This window comes from Hyposmocoma kahamanoa, unplaced genomic scaffold (assembly GCF_003589595.1).
Source record: "Hyposmocoma kahamanoa isolate Upper Pololo Valley unplaced genomic scaffold, ASM358959v1 88, whole genome shotgun sequence".
Lineage (NCBI taxonomy): Eukaryota > Metazoa > Arthropoda > Insecta > Lepidoptera > Cosmopterigidae > Hyposmocoma > Hyposmocoma kahamanoa.
Window position 1 is genome coordinate 17360364 of NW_020654466.1, and position 25531 is coordinate 17385894.

At 35.9% G+C, this 25531-nt stretch overlaps 1 protein-coding gene across 2 annotated transcripts in view; it reads right to left on the bottom strand.

Annotated features, from left to right (window-relative positions):
* The window catches only part of LOC113235620 (facilitated trehalose transporter Tret1-like), a 58937-nt gene extending 36303 nt beyond the window's left edge, over positions 1–22634 (bottom strand). The window contains exon 1 of one of the 2 annotated variants that reach the window (XM_026471393.1): positions 22350–22634. In XM_026471393.1, coding sequence (XP_026327178.1) covers positions 22350–22369 — 20 coding nt within the window. In that variant the 5' untranslated portion in view covers positions 22370–22634. Of the gene's footprint in view, positions 1–8244; positions 8307–22349 lie in introns of those variants that run through there. The other variant, XM_026471394.1, reaches the window with a different exon arrangement.
* Positions 22635–25531: the final 2897 nt, after the last annotated feature.

Consider the following 25531-nt stretch of genomic DNA (forward strand, 5'->3'; position numbering starts at 1 on the left):
AGTTTTCTCTGTACATTATGTTACTGAATAAACAATTTTATTATTTTTTTATTATTAAATACAGTTTCACCACATTTCTATTTTAATAAAATTATTTTAAGAATAAATTGAGTATATAAGTCAATGACCAAACATCTATGACCTTGGCAATGATTGAAATGCTGCCAAAGTGACTTACTATAGTTCTATTTTAGAGTAAGCTATTAATGGTGGCATCTGACGAAAGCTACCTATGCTATTACTCTGCTTTTAGCGCAAACTTTACTACGAACAAGATTTGCCTGTGCTACGGTTAGGTATCAGATAAAGTGGTAACATGTTTTCTTAGTTCGTGAGAGTTTTCAGTAATTATATTGATAATAATAATGGCTTATTATTACGCTAATAAGCCATGGTACTTTAATGGCTATTTTTAATAATATCAAGTGATGGGACGAACAAGTCGTGCGCCTCGTGGTAAGCTACACGCATGTCCATAATAGTCGCAGTGCCACTCAGAGCTTTAAATCGCAAAGATCTGAGGGGCACTGCTACTGCGCCCGTCACCCTGAGACATAAGTTGACAAGTGCCATATGCCAGTAATTTCACCAGCAACCTTACTCTTCAAAATAGGAACGCAGTAACGCTGACATTACCGCTTGGCGGCAGAAATAGGTAAGGTGGCAGTACTTCCCTAGACAAATTCTTTCAGAAGGAGCTCTACTGCTACTAAACTGGTTGTTTTAATGCAATAAGAGGTATAATTAACCATCAAGAGGCAACTGAGCTTTCTAGTTAAAACTAATCCAAAAGTGGTCTAACGTGATTGTGTAATAGGAACATCAACGAATTAAGTAAATAATTGCTGTTGTTATCTACTTTTTATGTGATATCAAGCGAGCTTGTGGTAAGTTTGGCCTGTGGTAAGCGACATACCTGTCTATAGCAGTTCCAGTGCCACTCAGAGCTATAAATCGCAAAGATCTGAGTGACACTGTCACTGCGCCGCCGCATCATTCTGAGACATAAGTTGACAAGTCCCATGTGCCTATAATTTCACGTCCCGTCACTTGATATAAAAAAAAACCATATTTTAACCTTTGTTGTGAACTTGTGTATATATAATCACTTTTACGTATTGAGTGTCTAGCTGTGATGTTGATAAAATAATGGCAAAATAAATGTTAGTGGGAAAACGTTTACGTGACGTGACACAATGAGTCCATTGGTATTTGTGTTGGGAAAAAAGTAACAGCGAAATTGTCGTGCTCCGTACGATGTGCTGTAATTTTACATCGTGTGAGTGCGCTAACACACTAGGAACTTAACTATTATCGGCGAAGGAATTCGAGATCAGAAATGTAAACTAAGGTGCTGCCAATAGAAAAAAAGAATATTTTAATCAGACATACGTTGATCGCTTTGTTTGCCACATGCCACATTTTGCCACTGCCGACGTAGGTCTGTACATACATCCTAGTTTTGACGTTGTAATCTCCTAATCAATAAAATATCGAATATATTGAATGCATTGCCGACAAATCAAATTTGTAAAATACTAGAGAAATGGCTTTTAGAAAGTGTTATTTTTACGTCAAAGAATTTTTAGTACATGTTTAATAAATCTATAACAATGTGGGACAGTATAGGCTTTAAAAATATACTGTAATACAATTAAGTAATTTTATAACATATTTGCTCGTAAAGTGGCTGAAATCACACCAATTTCAATGTCGTAATGTATTTCATTACGCACTTGTGCGTTATTGTAATGTAAAACGCACAAGTGCGTTATTGTAATGAAAAACGCACGAGTTTTTTTTTTAATAAAGTAACAGGCACGGTTTTTTAAGATGCTCCGTCTAAAAATAAACGATACTTTTTTAAATCTTTGCAAAGAGTTTTTATGTTAGAAAAGTGGTCAATATTTTATGAATAAAATTAACTATGGGAGACAAAATATAGTAAATAAACATTTAATTCTTTCATTTAATTAATTTTGACAATAAATTACAACCATTTATTTGTAACAAAAGCACAAAAATATTAATTTACTTTATTAGTACATAATACTGGCTATTTTTATACCTTTGCCTAAAAAAAAAAAACGTTGATGCGCGCGCATGGCTAATTTGTGGACAAGTAAAAATTATGTCGCGCGCATTGACTTGTAATTGTAAGTCAATGGTCGCGCATTCGCTCTGGACCTTTTGGAGGGAAAAGTGTCGTTTTTATTTTGACTTTCAATTATTTTGTGAAATCTAGTTTAAAGTGGAATAGGATAGTGCTATTGTGCCTTAATCGAAGATTAAAACGCGAAATTATACGAATCTCGAAATAAAATACCCGTATCGGCCCGTTTTAAGGAATCCCGAGTCAATCCTATCACGCCGCCTTAAATTGCCTATCCTCTTTGTGGCGGCCATATTTACAGAAACATATTTAAACTTCATGTTTAGGCTGATGGCTTTGCCAAAACCTTAATAAATTAAAAAAAAAAAAAAATCAATGGTCGCGCGCTTTTTCTTTTCGCTGTATTGTTTTTATTTGAAAATGTCGTCAAGTAGTGATGAATTTATTAATTTGACACCGCCACAAGTCTTAAACGCAGCGAAAAAGGCTAAGCTTACCTGAAAAATCGACCGATAGATACTTACAAGCGTATCAAAATTTCATCATATGGAAAACAAGCAAAGATGCAAATTCATTTTCAGAAAATGTGTTTTTAGCCTATTTCATGGAACTTTCTCAAAAATATAAGTCAAGCTCATTGTGGTGCTACTATTCAATGCTAAAAAGCACTATGAAAACATACCATGGTATTGATATCAAGTCATACTCCAACTTGATAGCATTTCTAAAAAGACGCTCAGATGGCCATGTAAATAAAAAGTCGAAAGTATTTTCGGCTGACAATATCAAGAAGTTCCTAAAAGAAGCTCCGGATTGGCGATATTTGGCAACAAAGGTCAGTTGAAACTAAATTATTGTTATTAATTTCTTTCACTTTCGTATTTCTTTACAATATAGGTGTTTATACGTTCTTTTTATCTCTTTTTAGGTTGTATTAATATTCGGTATAAATGGTGCATGTTGACGTCAAGAGTTGGCAAACATAACAACTAATGATGTCGAGAACCATGGGCGGGTTCTTCTTGTCCAGGTAAAAAACACAAAAAATAAAATTCCAAGGTCGTTCACAATACAGGGGCCTTTTTACGACGTAGTGAAGAAATACGAAGCGCTTCGTTCAACAAAAGCTAATTCCAAAAGATTTTTTCAAAATTACCAAAATGGAAAATGCACTAACCAACGCATTGGCATTAATAAATTGGGAGCAATGCCGAAAGAAATTGCCACTTTCTTAAATTTGCCTCAAGCACATGAATACACAGGGCACAGTTTCAGAAGGTCCTCGGCTACATTGTTCGCCGATTCAGGTGCGGACTTATTGACACTAAAACGCCACGGAGGATGGCGGTCAAGCAATGTAGCCGAAGGATACATAGAAGACTCGATAAGAAATAAAGAAGAAATTAGCTCTCGCATTACAAGGAACATAAATTTGGAGTCAAGTGTTGACTTTCAACCATTTACGAGCACACACGCGTACATTCCACCATCGTCGCCGCAGCCGCAACCGCCTCCGCCGCCGCCAACGACTGCAGAACTCTGTGGTCTCGTTTCTCCTACTTTCACTCAAGAGAGTGAGAGAGAGACTGGGGAGATTGTAACTAATAATAATAACTTGACAACATTAAAAATGCCAACTGGCAACGTAACAATCACTTTTAAAAATTGTTCAAATTTTTATAACTGCTTTATAACAAGTAATTAAAGATTTATTCGTTTAAGAAAGTCAGAGTCTTATTTATTTCCTCGCAAATATGTTATAAAACGTCGTATGACATACGTGCACTTTGAAAATTACAGCCTCTGCTTTCTTATAGCAATATCGCCTCGGTTGTAATTTTCAACTTACCGCACTTATATCATAATGTACTATTAGTGTAATGGACGTTCGAATTTTTGGATGCCGATCGGTAAGATATGCTGCACTCATTAGTAAGTTGTTTATTATCTTTTATTTAACCATGTCTTATGCAACTAAAAATAATTTCATTTAATTTAATTTCACAGAAAAACTCTGAATTAAATTCCATTATTTTGAGGGACTGGTCGAATAAATATGTATTTGTAGGTACTTATAATTATAGGCACCTAAGACTAATTGTATAAGACGTATGTTGTCATACAAATGTTGAGCATTTCTACACCTGTGTGTTCCACCAGTTCGCTGCTCGCCTGATCCCCTAGTGGGGCCAGCGGGCTCTGGAAGGGACTCCGGAGCCTGTATTGCACGGTCTCACTCGTCTGGGGGGCGGGTCGGAGGACAACCGACCCGCCCTTTCGTTGGCGCGGGAGCCCTAGCGAAGCTAGGGCGGCCGGGCGGCGCCGAGTCAATCGGCGAGAGGTAAGTCCGGGATGGTGTTAGTGGGGTAGGCCCTCCAGTCTGGAGGGAGAGTCCCCACGTAACCCCTGGCTTTTGCCCATTCTTATTAATGCATCCAAATTAACACCCTTGCTAAGAAACTTAAAATAAATAGGAAGGGTTGAATCAACTCCTGAATAATCTCTCTTTATAAGATACGTGTTTGAGAAAGTACGGCGTCGTTATGTCTAAGGGTGATGGGTGTAGTGGCGGTGCCCTTCAGATCTTTGCGATTTAAAGTTCTGAGTGATGCTGCAACTGCTATGAACAGGCGTGTCGCTTATCACCAGGCTCACGACTTGTTCCTCCCGTCACTTCGTATCAGAAAAAATCGTATTATTACCGTATGAATTTATTTTACCTTTTTATTTATTTTTAAATTTTGTCATTTTACATAACCATTGTGTTATTAACCTTTACATGCCATTGAGCTACATGTTACAAGCCTTTAGTTCATAAAGAAACGTTCCAAGTTTGAATTATCGACCGCACAAATCAATAAATCAGTGCGATCAAGAACTTGCAAACGTGAAACAAAAGCACTTTTGTTTTGTACACAGTTTCTCGGCTATCATGTTGTCAGTGTCGTATGACCGGCTATATTGACCCATATGTTGTAGGTAGTCCAATGTCTATATGGAGCTTGAAACCATTAAATTACATACATCGTAAAACCACAGTATTACAATATCTTCCTTAAAACTGAGTTAATACTATTCGCATTCGTTTCGTATTTTATTAATTTAATGTTATTATTATGTTACGACAGAGACAAAATGAAAGCATGTTTGACAAATGTCAAAATCAAGACTATATAAGTTGCATGGAGGTCAAATGCGCATTTATTTTGTTTATGTATAAAAAAAAATACTTTGGGTACTTAATCGAGTTCTTAGGTTTTCGCGATTGTTACACATAGGAAGATTCGCTCTGGGCATTTTGGAGGGATAAGTGTCGTTTTTATTTTGATTTTCAATTATTTTGTGAAATCTAGTTTAAAGTGGAATAGGATAGTGCTATTGTACCTTAATCGAAGATTAAAACGCGAAATTATACGAATCTCGAACTAAAATACTCGTATCGGCCCGTTCTAAAGAATTCCGAGTCAATCCAAACACGCCGTCTCAAATTGGCTATCCTCTTTGTGGCGGCCATATTTACAGAAACAATTAAACTTCATGTTTAGGCCGATGGCTTTGCCAAAGCCTTAATAAATGAAAAAAAAAATTTACACATAGGAAATGAAACAATTTTTCCGGATTTAAACGTAAGTATATTTCTTTTTTCAAACAAACCGACGTTTCAAGCCCGTACATAACCTTTACAGAGCCCGAAAAACAAATATGCGCGATTTAAATCCGGAAAAATAGTTTCATTTCCTATTGAGTACTTAAATTATATTATGTATTATTGTAATGTAATATAATGTATGTATGTATAGTGTATGTATTGTAATGTAATGTATGTAATAATGTAATAAGTATGTTTATATGTTATTTATTTATTCCATTCAAATTATCAATTAGCTTCTAGTATATTGTTCTTCTTGTTTAAGTGTAGCACCAACCTATTGTGTTTTTTTCTTTTAGGCCCAGTGGTTGACTGGTAGAGAATGTCTTATGGAATTAAGTCCGCCATTTGTACTGTAGTATATTATAATACATAAAAAGGTACTTAAAAAAATAAAAAAGAAAGAAGACAAATACAGACCCCTTCATAAAATTTACTACTATCAAACTTATCTTACACTATCTGAAATTTGTCTGGCTTTCATTGTAATAATATTATAATTAATTAATAATGTTAATGTAAAAATGTATATTGCTGCGCCCTTACAGGGTACATGTTTGATACTTTACCAACTACTATAAGAGCTAAATGTAACAACATGTTTTGCAATAAATAATATTGCTTATTGCAAAATATACAAAACAAGTATAGCGTCTGCCACGGTATGCTAGAAGACGTCGCGTCGGTTCGAATCCGGCTGGATCGAAGGAATTTTGCTGAGTATTCGATCTTTGTATTAATAATTATAACAGACCAGTGGAGTATTTTCACATAAAAAATAATTGAATATCAATTCAATAAAAATTTAAACAATATTATTATTATTATTATTGAAAAATTATTGATTTCAATTTACATTCCTAATAAAGCAATATTGAACCGTGATACCTAAAGTAATTTCGAAACAGCTACTGCAATTTTAATTTCGCTGTTGTACTGATAACGCAGGAATTCTAACACATAACATAACATAATGTATGTACATATTCTGCATGTATTTATAAGCATTTTCGAAGACGTATTATCACATTCTATACTAAGCCAATGTGCAAGACACACTGTGCCAGATAACCACGTCAATAGCCTGGTCTCAAACTAGGGCGTTCCCTATACTATGAGTACCAGATCTACGGGATCACTCTGGGACATTCCCCAGATAACCCAGACCAGAACCAAATTAGAAAAGTTCATTTCCAAATTTGGTCTTACTGGGAATCAACCCGGGATCAGATCATCCAGCGCCCACTGTATAAACCGTTGGGCATACGAGGTCGTCAGTGTGTTGGTCTATGGTATAAACAGACTCGTGTTCAGTAGAAGGAAATTTATTGATTTATACTTAACGTGACCATTATTTTTTCCCTCAGAGCAGGACGCCCGTAAATTTATTATTGTTTTAAAAATAAAAATGTTTATGACAGATACGAAACGTTTAATGATATTTTTTTTTTAAAAAGAACTAAAAATGTTTAATGATCAAAAATAAAAAAGGAACTCATCTTTTGTGGTCTGATGGGCTAGCTTTATATATTTTTAAGGATGAGCAAATTTTCTTTAATACTTTTTTTATAATAGCAAGTGACGGGACGAACAAGTCGTGGGCCTGATGGTAAGTTACACGTCTGTCCAGAACAGTTGCAGTGCCACTCAGAGCTTTAAGTCGCAAAGATCTGAGGAGCATTGCCACTGCGCCCGTCACTCTGAGACATAAGTTGACAAGTCCCATGTGCCTGTAACTTCACCAGCACTCTTACCCTTCAAATCCGGAACGCAGATAATGATCACGTTATTGCTTGGCGGTAGAAATTCGATGGACGAACTGTTTCTAACGACTTGTGTTGTCTAATTTGTGCCGTTTCTTTTGTTTTAGGAATCAATTTGTGTAAAAATCTCTTCGATACTCCCTCTGAGTCACCGAACAAAATTGTCCGTGTATTATCTAACATGACGTTTAAGAAACTAGAAAACGGGCTCTGACGGAATTGAGACTAATTAGCCACACAAGCCATTCATTACGAAAAAAAAAACGAAAAATATGTAATGGCGAAAAATAAAAAAGTACTAATTTTGTGTGCTTTGATGAGCTAGCTTTGTATATTTTTAGGGATGAGCAAATTTTCTTTAATATGTGAGGTTTTAGATTATAAATCTATTCCACAGCAGCCGCCGCCAACCGCATATCACCGCCAATAACAATACACGCGCAGTACAGACGCACAACTAAAAGAACCGGGCGACAAGGCTTCCTTGATGCTCCCTTTCGCGTCATCATATCGAATTTATTTTCACGTGTGTCCTATTTTATCGACGCAGTGCCCCTCAGATTTTTATGATTTAAAACTTTCGAATGTAATCACTATGGAAAGGCGTGTCGATTACCACCAGGCGCATGACTTGTACGTCGCAGCACTTGGTATCATAAAAAAGTCAACATAATAATCAAGCTCTACTTTAGATATACATATGTCTGTGCTCTACTTACTCTTGAATTTTGGCTATTCGAAATCCTCGGCCGAAACGTACAATATATCCGAAAATCTCAACCATTTTTATTCATTCTCTACTTCCTTTTTAATCACATAAAACAAAACACTGTACAATTACGTAGTGATGTGAAGACTGTATCAGGTCGACTGTCATTTATTTTGAACTTATCTGTCACCCTTTATACCCGGGGTATATTATAAAACAGGCACAAAGACATTAATATATAAATATTAATAATATTAATATTTATAATAAGTGTCATAACTCATATCTTTATAGCCAGTAGAACGCGTGTGTAACTATGCAAGGTGCATAAATCTGACAAGAGTTTACACGTATCGAGTTCTTAGGTTTTTGCGATTGTTACACATAGGAAATGAAACTATTTTTCCAGATTTAAATCGCGTATATTTGTTTTTTTAAACAAACCGACGTTTCGGGCCCTTTACAGGTCCCATGGTCACGGTTGACACGTACTTAGGATTGACACGAATCCCATTACCATATGATACCATTCCTTTGCGTACGTTTGCCGCACCATGGGCAACGTAATGCTATTGGCAAATTCTTTCACTATGCTGTAGATACAAGAAGAAGATTTCGGAAGCCGTAGAGCGTCCTGTGAAAGAGTTCATAGAGGGAAGTCATGCCACCGTACCCATTTCTGACGACATGGTAATGTAAGCTCGTGAAACTACTATCACATAATGACTTGTCAAATTCATGGCTCGGGGTGACGAGCGCAGTGACAGTGCCCCTTATGGGTACTTGCCACCATCACTTGATATTATAAAAAAAGACAAAATTGTAATAAGTACAAAATGATATACAATTTAGTGGGAAAGTAAAACCGTTGTGGTGATACACTAAATGACTTTGTGTCTCAATCAATAAATGAAAAAATTGGATAACAGAAGTTGAATGTAATCGATTTAGTGCCCACAAAGTCATTAAAAAAAGCACCTACATTTTGATAAGTAAGACATTAAATGGGCGTTTATCTCATGGGTGTATATTTATAAAAATATTCCACCTAAAGTCCAAAAGTTTTTAGAGTGGGAGGAAGCCACCTGTACAGACAAAGCGTAATGCAAAGAGTGTTGTTTTTTATCTCCGCACACATGCGTGTTCCCATTTCATAGATTATCTATTGTATACTTTAATCAGGCTTATTTTTGCTGAACATTAATGATGTTAGTGCATTGATCTACCAAAAGGTCAATGTGTCAGTGTTTAAACAGGTGCGCACTTAAGCAAAATTGCTTTTCATAGAAAATTATAAAAAAGACTGTTGAGAAGACAAATAAATATAAAATAAAAATAGGTAAGTAGGTATAATAGTATGTTTATAACGACTTGTTGGTAATAAAAATTGTAAGTGGTTATGAGGTTAAATTGCAGGAAAATTACTTGAAACGTGAACAACGTGTAAATAAATGTACGATATGCTTAGGACAGCTGTGTTATACCTTATTACAGTTTTATGAAATGGCGAAGACTGAATGCAGCGGACAAGATGGTGATCGATGTCATGAACGATTATCAAGAAGATTTTAAGTTTCAGCAACGAAGACAGGCGAAGTAGTCTAATAACAGACAGGCGAAGTAGACTACTTCGCCTGCTGAAGACGACACAGTCGAGTCGCCATTTACACGGAGTCGTCTGTCGCCTTCTGCAGACCACTTCCCCTTGTCGAATACGACGTACCCAATCGACGTCGGCTGCAAACTACCGTCGTCATACGACTATTTATTTATACCGTGAAGCTTGCCAACTTCGGCGGTCAAGCGAAGTTGTGTATCATGGCTAAAGCGGATTAGCGACCTCAAAAGTCATTCATACCCTAGTTTGCCAAATTAGGGTATGAATGACTAGTTTGTACTAGCCTAGTTTTACAAACAATACAAGCTAAAAAGTCTTACAGTCCTTTAATTCTATTGGTCTGGGTTTTAATTTTCAATAAGCGGTGTAATAAAGGGCAGGCACTGAACAATGCACCTTAACAATAATACATTTAAAGAAAGGTATTGTTATCCGAACGCATACAATGTCCCCAAAACCCCTTTTGAAAACAATGTACTGTACTTACAGCACAGTGAAGACGAATATTTTAGCAAAAGTACCGTGATAAAATTTTTAAAAGTTTCGTTCTATGGATATACTATAGTTAAAAGGCGCACTTGCACGCTAAATACATTCCGTTAAGGTAGAATTTACAACGCATCGGCCTATAAGGTATCGATACAGATAATCGAAAAAAAAACTTTGAATCCGCTGTATGCATGCATTGTGTAACCACTTTTTTACGCACTAAAACGATAACTTTTTGTACGAGTACTTGCGATAATTCTAAGAAATCCCTTCAAATGAAGAAGGAAAACGTACCACGATAAAAACAGAACATCAAATATCAGGTTAGGTAATTTTGTCAAGGTGTTTACCTTGTATTGTGTTAATTATGGGTATTATTCTGTTTAACATAGATATTTTCTTATAGACATTATAAGCACTTAAAAAGTTCCTTATGTCAAATGTTTGTAGTACACGTATGTAAAATCCATGTAAAATCTACCTATCACATAAGTAAAACAGGAACTTGATACTAGCCGTCTGATCTCTTCTCTTCCCACTTTTCCCTTTATTTTTATTTAATATCATTGAGTGACAAAAAGTTATACATAATCAAAAACTATTTTTTTATAAAATGTAAGTGCGCATTTGATCTCCATCTTACCGTTAGGGGACGATGAGGTCGACGATGGAGCATGCACACCTAAATAATACCTATTCTTTCTCGCCCAAGTTATAACGTTCAGGGAAGAAGTCTGCAGGCAGGGAATTCCACTCCATAGCCCTTCGCCATATAAATGTCGAAGCGTAAAGCTTCGTGCTAATCTTTAGAATATCCACAACATAGGGGTCGAAGCCTACGCCTAGTCCCCCGGTGATGGAAAGGGGAAGGCGGAATTAAATCGTGTAATTCCATCGTACACTCTCCGTGATAAACTATATTTTATTTATTAAATAAATGGATTTGTTTGAAGCAAGAAGATGCCTACTCAGTCACACTTTAAACACAATCGCAGGCAGGGCATTCCATCGCAAAATAAAGAATAGCGCTTAGCACGCTTGAAGGGAATATCGACCAAGTAAGGATAATATCCGTCGCGCGCCATTCGTGTGGATGTCTCATGGTAAAAGAAAAATAACTTATTAACCAAATCTACAATCCCCTAAGTGAGGCTACTAGCGCAAAAGTGGTGTAACCCACATAATTTTTGTTTATTATAAAAAAATATTAAATTATTATTATTTTTATACGTGAAAATAAAGTATAAAATAATTGCTTCTTTAGTATCATTTAACAGTATTTTATGCAATCATTGCATAATGAGGTTTTTAAATCCCGAGTGGCCTAAGTTAAGTACGAGATTTTAAGACTTAATTATGTAATGAATTGTATGCAATACTTTTTCTACGCGTAAATAATGTAATGAAACACAACATTTATTTAATGTAGATTTTGTTAACGACTCATGACAATATACCCAGTTTTTTTAGACATATTTTCACCTATTTATTTGGGTAAGCAACGACACCTGGGTGGCACCTATCCACCATACAGCATCCTTCATGTATTTAGACGAATGACAAACAAAGGCTACAAAATAAAAAACCAAAGTGATAGAATAGAAGTGGCTAAGTACCGCTTAAATTACATATAACCAATATATTTTTTAATAAAGGTTTATGGCCTAATAGCAAGATCTTTAGGTCAATTTAACTGATCAGGACGCAGTAGAGCGTTTGAATAGCGTCATATTTTATATTTTATTGAACAAAAATACGTCGTTCTTTTTTTGAAATTCATTGTATTTCTGTGTAAGAACTATAATTAAATTTTTCACTTCTCATGCTCTTAAAGTTCATATTTATGCTGGGTGTAGGCTGCATAAAATAGGATTTTATGCTCTAGCGCATAAAATAAAAAACCATCACATTAAATTTGTCTAATTGTTGTAATTTTACATTCAATTTTAATTAAATAATCGTTTATTTGTAATACTGCTGTTTAATTTCCTCGCAATCGAAGTGAAAAGCGCAGTGTATAACTCGTTCATAAAACGCATTTTACCCTCGACTTAAGGATATACTCGTCTCGGGTAAAATGACGCGTTTTATGCACTTGTTGTACAATCTACTATTCCAGTGCGGTATCGAATACCATAGACTATAGAATTTTGATTCTGAACTAAAAAGGGCGCCTTTGTGATACTGTTTATGAAATGATAATTGATAAATTACAGTACAGGAGTAGAAAAAGTAATATTGCAGAAAAAAATTAAATGTGGGTTACACCACTTTCGCGCGGATAGCCTCAAGTATACTTTTATTAAACACAACTACAAACTATGAATACAATATAACAACGTATAAATTATAGGTAGCTACATAAAACAAAACAAACATATTCGATACATCGGAGAGGAAAGGGCGTAAATACCAAACTACAAAGTTTACTAGTCGACAACGACAACCAGTTTATAAATATTTAAGTGTTTATTTTCCTTTTCCTTTGTACTTTTATATGTGTGTTTAGGTAAAAAAAAACGTTTTTTGGCGTGTGTGTGAAGAATTCAATTGTGAGTGGACAGATATCAATTGCATAAACAGCTCCTTTTAGTTAAAATGACTCCTAGGCTGTTTCTTCTCTCAAATTTATCGCCCAAGTTTCAAACAGCTTATTTTTGTTGCTATTACTCCACGCCTGCTCACTTTATTTTTAGTCAAGTTTCTAATATAGTCGTTATGTCAATCATGCTGTCACTCCGATTTCCAATAGTCTTTAAGATATTACGGCTTTCTTTTACGCTTTTCTAGCAATACAATTTACACAAAAATTACAATTTTCTTTGAAATCTAGTGCGAATATCACGTTGCGTTCACGTTTGTTTATTATGATACTAAGTGATGGGGTGCACAAGTCGTGCACCTTATGGTAAACGACACGCCAGTCCGTAACAGTTGCAGTGCCACTCAGTCCGTTAAATCACAAAGATCTGACGAACAATGCTACTGCGCCCATCACCTAGAGACATAAATTGAAAAGCCCGCAGTGGCAAGACCCCTCATATCTCTGCGATTTAAAGCTCTAAGTGGCACTGTAACTGTTATGGACAGGCGTGTAGTTTACGTTACTCGACTTGTTCATCCCGTCACTTGATATTATAAACACAAATTGAATTCTTTATACTCACTTGATTTGGAACCACGGAATAACAAACTACTAACTAGTTTGTTATTCCGTGTTCGGAACTTACCTGCTACAATATTTTACACAATTTAGACAATTATTATCAACTAGGATCAAATTTGTTCCCACGGGAACTTCACGGAGCAGTAGATAATGAGTTTCAAGAATTTCTGGATTCCCGTTCCTTATTATTTTACCGCAAAGGAATTAGGTTACATTAAGTTAACTGAAGACATTTAAAATAAATCGCACATGAAATCAAATAGTGTCGTAATTCAAAATTGTGGAATTGAAAAAATGCAATTTGAAAATAAAAAAATAAAAAGACTAAGTATACATAATACTGAATTGTCCATTCATAGACGGGATATATTGGTTTCATTCGACCTTTTTGATTTTCAAATCATGTTTAACATTATATGATTGTGAATAGTATGTTAATTTCCTTTTGTTATCATTCAAATCATTATCACCGCGCTTAAAGTTTATAATTGCATGATTGCGCAGTGATAAAAAAAGCTGTGTTGTACATTGTTTAGTTATAATTCAATGAATGTAAGTAGGTAAACAATATATGTGTCGTTTATTGTAAAAGTGAATTATGTCCTTGTAATTAAATTTTGAAAGAATGAGCTTTTAGCAATTAATGTGTAGTAATTTTAGTTCTTTGAGTAAACTAGTAATTAATGCCATCGGTGGGATGTTAGTGCAATTATCGGAGTTGCTTCACTTATATAGTGAAAGATATGATTAAATATGATACTTTTACGCAAAAAACATGTGTTTTAAAATATGGGACTTACACCACTTTTATAATGATTGACACATAAATAAAAATGAATAAATAAATCGTTTATTAAAAAAAAATGCATTTGGCTACAAATTCAAAGCCCGCCAAACTGCAGCGTAGTTTATTGGCGGAGACACACTCTCATCATAAGCAATAAACCTATATACACATATATATGCCTACCTTACTTATCGTACGTCATAAAATACACTCGCATAGATATATAAGAATCAATAGTACAAAGCTTAGTTATCTGAGATTTGTGATAACAATTTCTTTCTCGCTTTTCTTTTAAAAGTTAATTTAGATAAATTATTTTCGTCAACATTCAGATCATTACATATGACAGGTAACGTCTAATCTCAAAATTTACAACCGCAGCTGCGTACGAAATCAAAACGATCCGTGAGCCATCCGCAGTTCATTAGCCACAAACGCTTTCGTTTCGTGAAATAGATTCTTTTACATGACAAAAATTGAACTGAACAAATGGCGGATTTCTTTAGTGTTGTACCATAATCTATCGATAAGTCATTATCTACTACTACGACTACGACTAGCAAACGTTTAATTAAATTAGATCAATATTCCATTTGGAAATATTTTAATTGTAATATTAAATTTTTTGGCTGTGTAAAAAATAAAATATCTCTTGCAATACGAATCAAAGTTCAACGTTACACAATAGGGGAAAATATATTGATTCATGCAATTTATATAAGCTCTTAAGTAACTACATTGACTCACCAGAATCATTATAAAAAAAATAAGGGCATAAGGGTTCCTGCTTACACATCTTTGCGATCTAAAGCTACATTCTCGTACAAATTTTAGTAGAAAATGGGTTCTTTAGGCGTTATTTCGATTTCTATAATAGAAACTGAAATAGTGTAGATATTTTTGGGTTATCCTTAGATATTTTTAAGACGAAAGTAATGTTTTCAATTTATTTGCAATCACGTCAATGACAACTTGTTTTAAATCAAAATGTAACACGGTAATTGTTTGCTAAATTCTTGTTTTTGTTTGTCGAACGCCATGCATATTCGGTCTAATCAATGTTTAGTATTTATTACCTACATGTTTTACGACTTTTTGTTTGCCTAAAATAAAATATATATAAAATAATAACTTTGATTTGTTTTCACAAACAAATTAACGTTTCGGGCTCTTTATACCTTTATCACTTCCCATGCTCTTAAAGTTCGTATTTATGCTGGGTGTAGGCTGCATAAACTAGGATTTTATGCTCTAGCGCATAAAATAAAATCGTCGTTTAAGACCGAGGCAATGACGCCTGCGCCAACAGCTACGCACACTAGAACTTTATAAAATAAAGTTTTACATTTGTTTTTTTAATCCGTGTTATATTACAAAATTAAAAAAGTAGGCAATAGTAATTCTAATAAGTTATTAGAAATAGAAATGCATAAGACATAAAAGTTTGTAAAATATAACTCAGTATTATGTAGTCCGACCTGAGTTACGTATAGAAAAAAAAGTAGTACATTGGCGGAAAGTTTTTATTTTTTCTTGGCAATAGTTGTATTATTGTTTATTTGTAACATTGCTGTTTATTTCCTCACAATCGAAGTGAAAAGCAGAGTGTATAACTCGTTCATAAGATTCATTTACCCTCGACTTAAGTATCCATATATATACTCGTCTTGGGTAAAATGACGCGTTTTATGCACTTGTTGTACAATCTACTATACTATAGGCCCATGGATACGGCCAATAATGAATAATTACACCCGTCTTTTAACGTGTGACCCAATTTGGAATTTATTGTGAATATATCCTAGTTAACGCACAATAATGTGACGTAACTACATTATACTATAAATAATTCTCTACTAAATAACTCCCTTCACAGTTCATTCGCAAGGTCTATGGGATGTTTGCTGAGGGATTCCCTTAGTAAAGTTCTTTATGTTACATATAGTACAATACAATACATCATCTCGTAATGATCAATTGTAACAACTTTAAAAACTCAAGTTCATTTTTAAAATCTCAGTACAGAGAACTAAAAAAACCGACCTCAAAAGTCATTCATCCCCTAGTTTGCCACCCTTCGAGGTTGAATAATTTTTTCAAATTGAAATGTGACCACTACTCTGCCGTCCACTAACTATATAGCAACAAAATTGTATGTAGTAAAATTGTAAGTAGCAAAAAAATGAAATTATCGGAAATTACCCTAACGATGCATAGTTGAAATATCATTAAACAATTCCAATATTCTAAAACTGAGTTATGGTTTTTTATAATATCTCAAAAAAATATTTTGTCAATTAGCCGCGTAGTAGCGGACCCTCTACGGTACCCTCTTTCCAACAAAAAAAAGAATCACCAAAATCGGTTCACAAATGGAGCCGGAGTTATCGCGTAACATAAATACAAAAAACATACAGTCGAATTGAGAACCTCCTCCTATTTTTAAAGTCGGTTATAAAAGCTTTTGTGCTTGCGTATTCCAGTATCAAATTGTATAGTCTTCCATCATCTGGATGGAATATGTCTGTGGGTATTTACGTCAATTGTGTTTTGAACTTTGTTTTGACGTGTGGGTCCAAAGTGTACTCATTCGAGCGTTACGTCATGACATGTTGGTTTCGCTGTAATCATAATAATATTTGACTGTCTTTGTTTCGTTGAAAGGGTTCGAAATTATGAAGATATTATTTTTTTTTATAATATTAAGTGACAAGGATTTTAGGTATTAAGTGGTAAGGATGAACAAGTCGTGCACCTGACGGTAAGCTACACGCTTATCCATAACAGTTGCAGTGCACTCAGAGCTTTAAATCGCAAAGATCTGAGGGTCACTGCCAATGCGCCCGTCACTCTGAGACATAGGTTGACAACTCATGGGACATGTCTGTGTCTGTAATTTCACCAGTACCCTTACCCTTCAAACACAGTAATGCTGATATTACTGCTTGGCGGCAGAAATAGGTAAGGTGGCAGTATTACCTCGACGAACTCTTTCACAAGAAGCTCTACTGCTACAAAATCTTTTCTTTGATAATTATCCGATATATTACCGGATGGTAATTGTCCAAACTGATTCATAGTTTTGTCTCTTTAATTTTTGATTAAAAATGACAAAGAGTGAGAAAACAAAATAAACAAGAAGAAAAATTTTTGGGACAAAGATTTGGTTTGTGACTGTTTATGAGATTGACATTTGACAGGTTTGGTTACGTCTCGGATACAAGAAACACTTGCAATACATTGCTAGCGGTAGCTTTTTGGTGTTCTAATTAATTTTGTGATCGGCAGTGGAACTTAAGGGTTGATGACAATGACGATGGTTTAAGTCTCCAATAATATTTTGCCTAAAGTTTCCGCGCAATACTTCTCTATCTAGAAATAAAACATTCAAGATAGAATTGAGAACATAGCATTCTTGGCTATTTTCCACTTGCAATTTTAAATACTGTAATGAGACTGCAGTATTTTAAATGGATACGATACGTGAAAAAGATTGAATACTTATTCATTATCTTGTAGGATTGTTTCAGAATTGTAGAACTTTTCAAAGTTACATAGGTAAAATTTTTAAATATCTTTATGTTTAATGATACACAACAACGGTTCATTTTAGACTGTAAACTGGCAAACAGCCAAAATAAATATGCTGCATAAACTGTAAAATACCTATTGATAGATTATGTAAGTAACTTAAAATAAGTTATAATGCCTTAGGTGATTGGTGATTGTTATTCAAGAAAGCATTTCTTTTTGTCATTTTTTGTATTTTACTGCATTGTTATTCCGTTACTTATACTTGCTTTGTTTCCCATGTAGTGCAGCGTAGTTCAAATATGTAATTGTTAATTCCAAGTTATTATAAATAAATTGTTCTTATTTTTATTAAAGTCAACAACAAATAATCATTTATTCCACTGTACTGACTTCCCTGAGAAGAACGAGCAACAACTTAAATGCTATGGAAAATAAATACACTTTGAATCACATTTGTGTGGAATCTAGACTCATGTTGACTTTCCATACATCTTTATCTAACGCGTAGTCTACAATTTTTTAATATAACTTTTCAATTAATTATTATAATGGAAATGGTTACCGCCATTGATAGACATTGACGATTCTAAATAAATATCGTGAATATCGTAGCCGATTGCGGAGCGTAAGATCTCGTCACGATGTTTTACTACACAGGAAGGTTCATGGTGAATTTCAAATAAAATTTCGCACATAAATTTGCCTGGATTTGAACCTACGACCTCTGTTTGGCTACCACCGATTCTTGTTTACCGGACATAAACAGTTTTAGCTTATGCTAGTTTCTCGTTGCTAGAGTTCCATAGCTCAAGCGTCATGAAAAGCATCTTTTGTTGAGGCAGTCTGTTACATAATTATTCGAAAAAAACTAATCTTGCTTGATTGTCGGACAGAAAAAATAGCATTCGACGACGGCGACGTCCGCTTTTGAAATAAGAATAAAAACTTCTGACGTATGACTGTATGACATAATATTAAAGGCAATGGAATCTTCTCATGATTCCGAGGCATCGATGTACTCGATGTTTCGAGGGGTCAAAAATCTTGTCCGTAGGTTGTGTTCAAAGAGAAACATCTAGAAGCTTTGCGGTTTATCTTCCATACACAATGCTTGATTGACACAAGCATATATGCTGAAATTTAATCTGAAATTGGTTATTCGATATCTCGATTAGCCCTAGAGATATTAATGTTTGTGGTAACAGTTCGTTTCTTTTTAACAAAACTATCATCATCAGTCTGTAGTTTGTAAATAGATAGATAAATCTTTATTGCTAGCACCACAAACAGAAAGATTACAGGACAAAAATAAAACCCATTAGCAGGGTAACTTTTTGCGATTTCTTTCAGGCAACTTTAGGATGGAGAGAGATTTAATATGAATAAAAGCGGGAGTGCCAGATATAAATAATTATACAGACGTATAGAAATTATTAAACAATATATATACATACATACATAACAATATATATATATATATTAGAATGCACTTATGAAATAATTACAATGAAACAAAAAACTTTATAAATTAAATTTATGATTTACCTAATGAAAAAGTAATTACGCATATCACTTTTGTTTTGTTTGATTAACTTTCAAAAACCCATTTTTTATTAATTTATTATTATCGGTTTGTAAATAATAAGTACTTGGTCAATTTTGTTAGCGTTCATTTAGACATGAGTAAACTACACAATACGTAGGTAGTTTTCATTTCATGTGTTACTTTTTGATCGTAGAGAATTGTATTGAGAGAAAAATTGAAGAGAAATATAACTAAGTTACACTTCCTCTGATCTTTTAGACATTGACGTTCACGGGGCGGCTTAGCACGGGATCCTTCGACATCTCTGCATGCAAGCGCACACTGACAGCGCCTTACGGTGACGGTGCCTTAACACAGCATGCTGCGCTATCTCTAGACACGACTCGGCATCCTTCAGCGGCAGCGTGCCGAAGCGTCCTTAGGCATGTCGTAGCATGGCGTCGCGATGTCGAGCTCGGGGCGTCCCGCCTGACCTCGTTTCAGATCTTTGCCTCCCTTTCGCCCTTCACACCCGTACAGCCGCACTCGGCGTCCCAAAGCCTGCTGAAGCATCTCGAAGGCTGCCAAGGCTTCCGGAGGCTGCCGGCTTGGCATCACTAAGCATGCTGCAGCTACGATATTTATCATTGAAATTGCATATATTATAATGTCGTATTTTTAAGGTATAACACTATTCGTCAATTACAAATCCCTTGCCGTCCTGTCCCGTCCCGTCTGTGGGTCTAATTGTGTAATTCTAATCAAGCTAATTTTTACGGAGTGTAGTACCAAATCAAGAAGATATCAAGTTTGGATTCTGGACTTTGGACCGTTCTTACAGAAAGCGGCATAGAGTAGATCTTAAGTTCACACTTAAGATTGAAATTTAAGCTTGACATGACGTATACTTGACAATGTACACCACTTTTTTTACTTTGTGCTCTGTACTATAGTTAATGAAACATAGATAGATTATTTAAAGCTCAGGCTTATATTTAGACGCAGAGCGAAATAAATCTGGTAGACAATTTAAGATTAGAATTGTCCGTGTTGGAATTTTATAAAACGGTTACAAGATAAAATGTCGTTGTTTATAAAAACTCTACTAGAAAAAATGAATGACAATCGAACTTGATGTGAATTTCTTTTTAATATCCTATTTCATTACTAAAAATCATTTGTCTTTTTTTATCGTTCTATAGTATAATAAATATATTATTCATTCATTCATTTCATTTATTTATTTTTATTTTGTAATTTTTGTATTAACAGTAGAATATATAGCTTTATAAGTGTGCTAACAAAATGGACTGTATATTGTCTGCAATAAATGATTTTTATTTTTATTTTATTTATTTATAGATTATAGACACTATTTTTTGTATGGACTTCGGTGTTGCATATTCACTCATTTAGCATTACGTTTAATACAATAATAATGTGCCAGACAACCACACCAATTGCTTGGACTCAAACTAGGGAATTCCTTGCACTTCATAAGTGCCAGAGCAACGGAATTCACTCTGGAGCACTTCTCAGAACACCCAGACCAGAACCAATTTACAAAAGTTCATTTCCCAATTTAATTCTACCGGCAATCGAACTTGGGACCTTCTCATCCAGCGCCCACAGTGTAAGCCGTTGGGCCACCGAGGTCTTAAAATTACGAAATTAAAACAAATTAAAACGTCATGAAAGCAAGTCCATCTCCTGTACAATTACGTCAGTGTAGTAGCAAATGAACAAATTTGCTGTTTATTTTAAATTTAACTGGCCGAATGGCCGAACGGTTACCATGCCGGATTGCCACGCAGACGTCCCAGATTCGATTCTCGGGCCGGGAGAAATATTTGTATGGCTTACCTTTCTTTCTCTCGTGACTTTGGGTGTGATTTGAGGTTGTCAATGTGGGTGTCTATGGCACCCGCGACACAGGGTTTCCCTAGTGTGTGGCTATGTTGAGTGTGAGCGTTATTATTATTAAAAAAATTCGAAACATTACATAACTATCTACATAACAGAACACTACATAACTAATATTATATGTCTATTTGTGGTCATTCACAAATTATCCCTAGCCAACAAAGCGCTTATTTCAGGTTCGCGCTATTTCTAATAATTTGTGTATGTTTCATTAAATTTCTAGTTGATTTAAAAAGAAAATATTAAAAATATAAATACAGTAAAAAAGTATTATATATTAGACAATTACACTAGTTCCCTGGTCTCGGTCTGGCGAAGTTAAATCCACCACTATTCTGTACGCCCAAACCGCAACGACTTTAGAACAGCTCGTTGAACCTTGGTCGTGACGGGACGGGAACGATTTGGGGCCTTCTTTTCTTATCTAGCATTTACAATTCTGGCCAACAAAGTAGTCTGTTCATTGATTGATAGGAATCTTTAAAGAAATAAGTTTAATAGTACCTTTTTTTAATATTAACAAATGACGTACTATTTTATATTTGGGAATAACAATTAAAATGCTCTACAAATAAAATTACGACAAAAAAACATAAATAATATATTATTTTAGGTTTTATTTTATGGTAGAAGTGATGGAACGAACAAGTCGTGCGTCTGGTCGTAAGCGGTACGTCTGTCTATAGCAGTTGTAGTGACACTCAGTTTTATATCGCAAAGATCTGACGAGCAATGGCACTGCGCCTGTCACCATGAAACATAAGTTGACAAGTCCCACGCGCCTGTAATCCTTCAAAACCAGAATGCATTAATGCTTGCATTATTTCTTGGCGACAGACGAACTCTCACAAGCTCTACTGCTACTAAAAAAGAGCTCTACTAGTTTAGTGATTTCTCAAATACTCGTTTTCACTTCGTGAGTAGACTAGCATTAGCAGCATTAGCACAGTCAGTGTTAGGTAAACAGTCACAGTAAACAGGTGAAGTACTTTATCCTCTGGTCGCATCAGCATCAGCTTAAATTTGAAGAGAATAAATATTTTTTAAATTTAATTAATTTATGAACAACTCACCTAGTATTCTTGTCACGCATTGTGAAATTTGTTGCCTACAATTATAAAAAACTAACAACTATAAATAAATGAAATACAAAAACTTGTAGGTATTAGTCCTTACTTTCACTTCTGATTTCGTAACATGCGCCAAATGGCTATAATAAAATCGTTTGAGTAGTTTAAAGTTTTAATTCACTAGCCGGTTTTTATACGGGTGTAGAAAACATTGTTTTGTGAGATCGATAACGCGGGTTTTGCGGCGCGCTGCTTAATGCGGCTAGCGGGCGGTGCGCCGAGAGTCGTGGGTAGACTGTGAGAGAATCGTGGCGCGTCACAGTGGTCGCAGGGTACCGCTCGTGACGTCATCTAGCCGTGTCAATCAATGCGCATGGCCTTGAACTATCAAACGTGAGAATAAGCTCATGTTTTAATGCATATAGTAGCACAACGATATCAGCTGATGTATACGTGACTTTGAAGGAATTTGGCAGAGCCTTTAAGTTGTGATTAAATACTCGTATGACTCCGAATGGGTCAGAGTAATATGTTAAGATATATTTTACGTAAGTTGCAACATGTATTATTATTGTTTTCATGTAAATTATTTAATTGAACTGTGCAGGGCGGTCATGAGCACGTCAGGCTTGAAATGATTAAAATTCAGTGACATTGAATTCAAATATCACGTTTCGAACTTGACATGCTCTTGACCATGGATGTGTATTAACTTAATACATCCACGCTTTTGACTGCACCGTCTCTTTGCCACATTCACATAGGCCACGTTGTTGACAATTTAATATACAATTTTAATAACTTAATGTACGTGGTATTGTGCAATTCTTAACGCAATGTGTAATGTACGTACTATATCCATAACTGTTTAGGTAGCGTTTTCGTTAAACTAACTTTACATTTTATTATAACATCAAGTAACGGGACGAACAAGTCGTGCGCCTCATGGTGAGCTACACGCCTGTCCAGAACAGTTACAGTGCCACTCCACTGCGCCCATCACCCTGAGACATAACTTGACAAGTCTCATGTGCCTGTAATTTCATCAGCACTCTTACCCTTCAAAACCGGAACACAGTAACGACGACATTACCTCTTGGCGGCAGAAATAGGTAAGGTGGCAGTACTACGCTGGATGAACGCTTCCACAAGGAGCTCTACTGCTACTAAATAATATATACCTTAAGGACTAACATACATACAATATGATAAAACACTATTTCTAACTAATCTACACGAATTGCACTTGTCGGCTACGTGTGGCGCAATCTGGTGTCAGGTAACCGGCCGCGGAATCGCCGATAAAGGACACCCTTCGGCAAAACTCTTCCTTCATGAAGTCCGGTGTTCGGTCGGTACTCTCACCACAAACGAATAGAAATTCGCAAGAATTCGGGAGAAATATTTGTATGGCCTACATTAATTTCTCTCGTGAGTTTGGGTGTAATTTGTGGTTGTCTATGTGTGTGTCCATGGCACCCGCGACACAGAGTATCCGTAGTGCGGGGCTATGTTGAGTCTGGCGTTATTATTGTTACATTGTCACATGTAGGTACTACACTATCTCCTCAGACCTCGTGGTGTAATGCAATCGCGACAGGTACAGCAGCGTCGTCTGTATGGCCGGACGCAGCAGGAAGTTCGGTCCTATCGGTGCTGTGCCACACTGGTTGCGGCCGGTGGGCTTCTTCTTCTTCTTCTCCACTTTCATGTGGCCGTCTTCGTCGCACCGGTCCATATGCCTCTGTGGTTTTCCAACTTCAGAGACAGGCACACGGGGATTACTTTTTCTTTTAGTAGATTGCCGTCGCTCGTGTTTCAAAGTAGCAGGTCGGCTACTTGAAGCGGCTACAGCGGCGTATGCACGTGTAGGGGTAGACGTGCATATGCGTGACGTTTCCGACGAGGCGGAGGGGCGGGCACCGGAGCGCGGTACATCACGCGCGGTGGCAACAGTGATCGATGCATTCGAATGTGAACTCGACACTACAAATGGATGCGTTTTGAGCCCCACGACGCATGTTTACAGTAGAGGCTTGTGGTGACCTATATACCGAAGCAGCGTTGCTTAATAACGCAACTTGGGTACGCAGCTCACTTACGGTGTTATCCAAAAGCCTCTAATTTACATTACACTATGCTCGACTTCAAGAACGTAATGTCCTTCAGCAGCCTAGTGACATCAACGTGGTCAAACGTGACTGAGGGCAGCTTGTGCAACTCCTTTGCCACGAATGTGGGCACGTCGTCCGGGTCAGTCTATTTTAGGAGTGTGGTGATATCCTGGAGACTCTTCACGCCTCTGTCCCTCCGGCGAGGTGGCATCTGTTCGGCTTAACCGAGGCTCTGGAACAATAGCATCTTGCCACTGCAAATCTAATCCTCATTGAAATTTGATTTGCAGAACTGCACAATGCTAACTTCGTAAATGGTGTCGATGGCGTGTTGAATAAACGCCAGGTGCTCATTGGCAATGAGTTGCTGGGAAACCATAGTCAATTACGCGCAGCGGCCTGTGCCGCGCGAGACGTGAGTTATAATTAATAATTAACTCACTGCGTAGTGGATTGTCCGTTTCCGAACGCGCATTGCACTGCACTTTTGTGTAATTATGCTATCTATTGAATTTATAATGTTGGTAGTGAAATGTTTGTCGCAGCCGCTAACGACAAATATTTGACATTTCGTGTTTCATTCATAAACAAATACATTTCGATACCTCTCACGTAAGTTGTAAATCAAAATGCCATTTTTTGCTTTTTTTTTAACTTAAAAATTATATCTATTTTGTATAGTATAGATTCCATATTTAAAAATAAGGATAACACTAAGTAGTTTCTTTACTTTTAAATATGGAACCTTTATTATACATACAATAACTGCCTCCGTGGCCGAACGGTTACCATGCCGGACTGCCATGCAGAGGTCCCAGGTTCGATTCCCGGGTCGGGAGAAATATTTGTATGGCCTACATTTATTTGTCTCGTGAGTTTGGGTGTAATTTGTGGTTGTCTACGTGTGTGTCCATGGCACCCGCGACACAGGGTATCCCTAGTGCGGGGTTATGTTGAGTGTGTACGTTATTATTTATTATTAATAACAATCAGTACAGAGTACTAAAAAAACCGATCTCAAAAGTAATTCATCCCCTAGTTTGTCACCCTTAGAGGTGGAATATTTTCTTC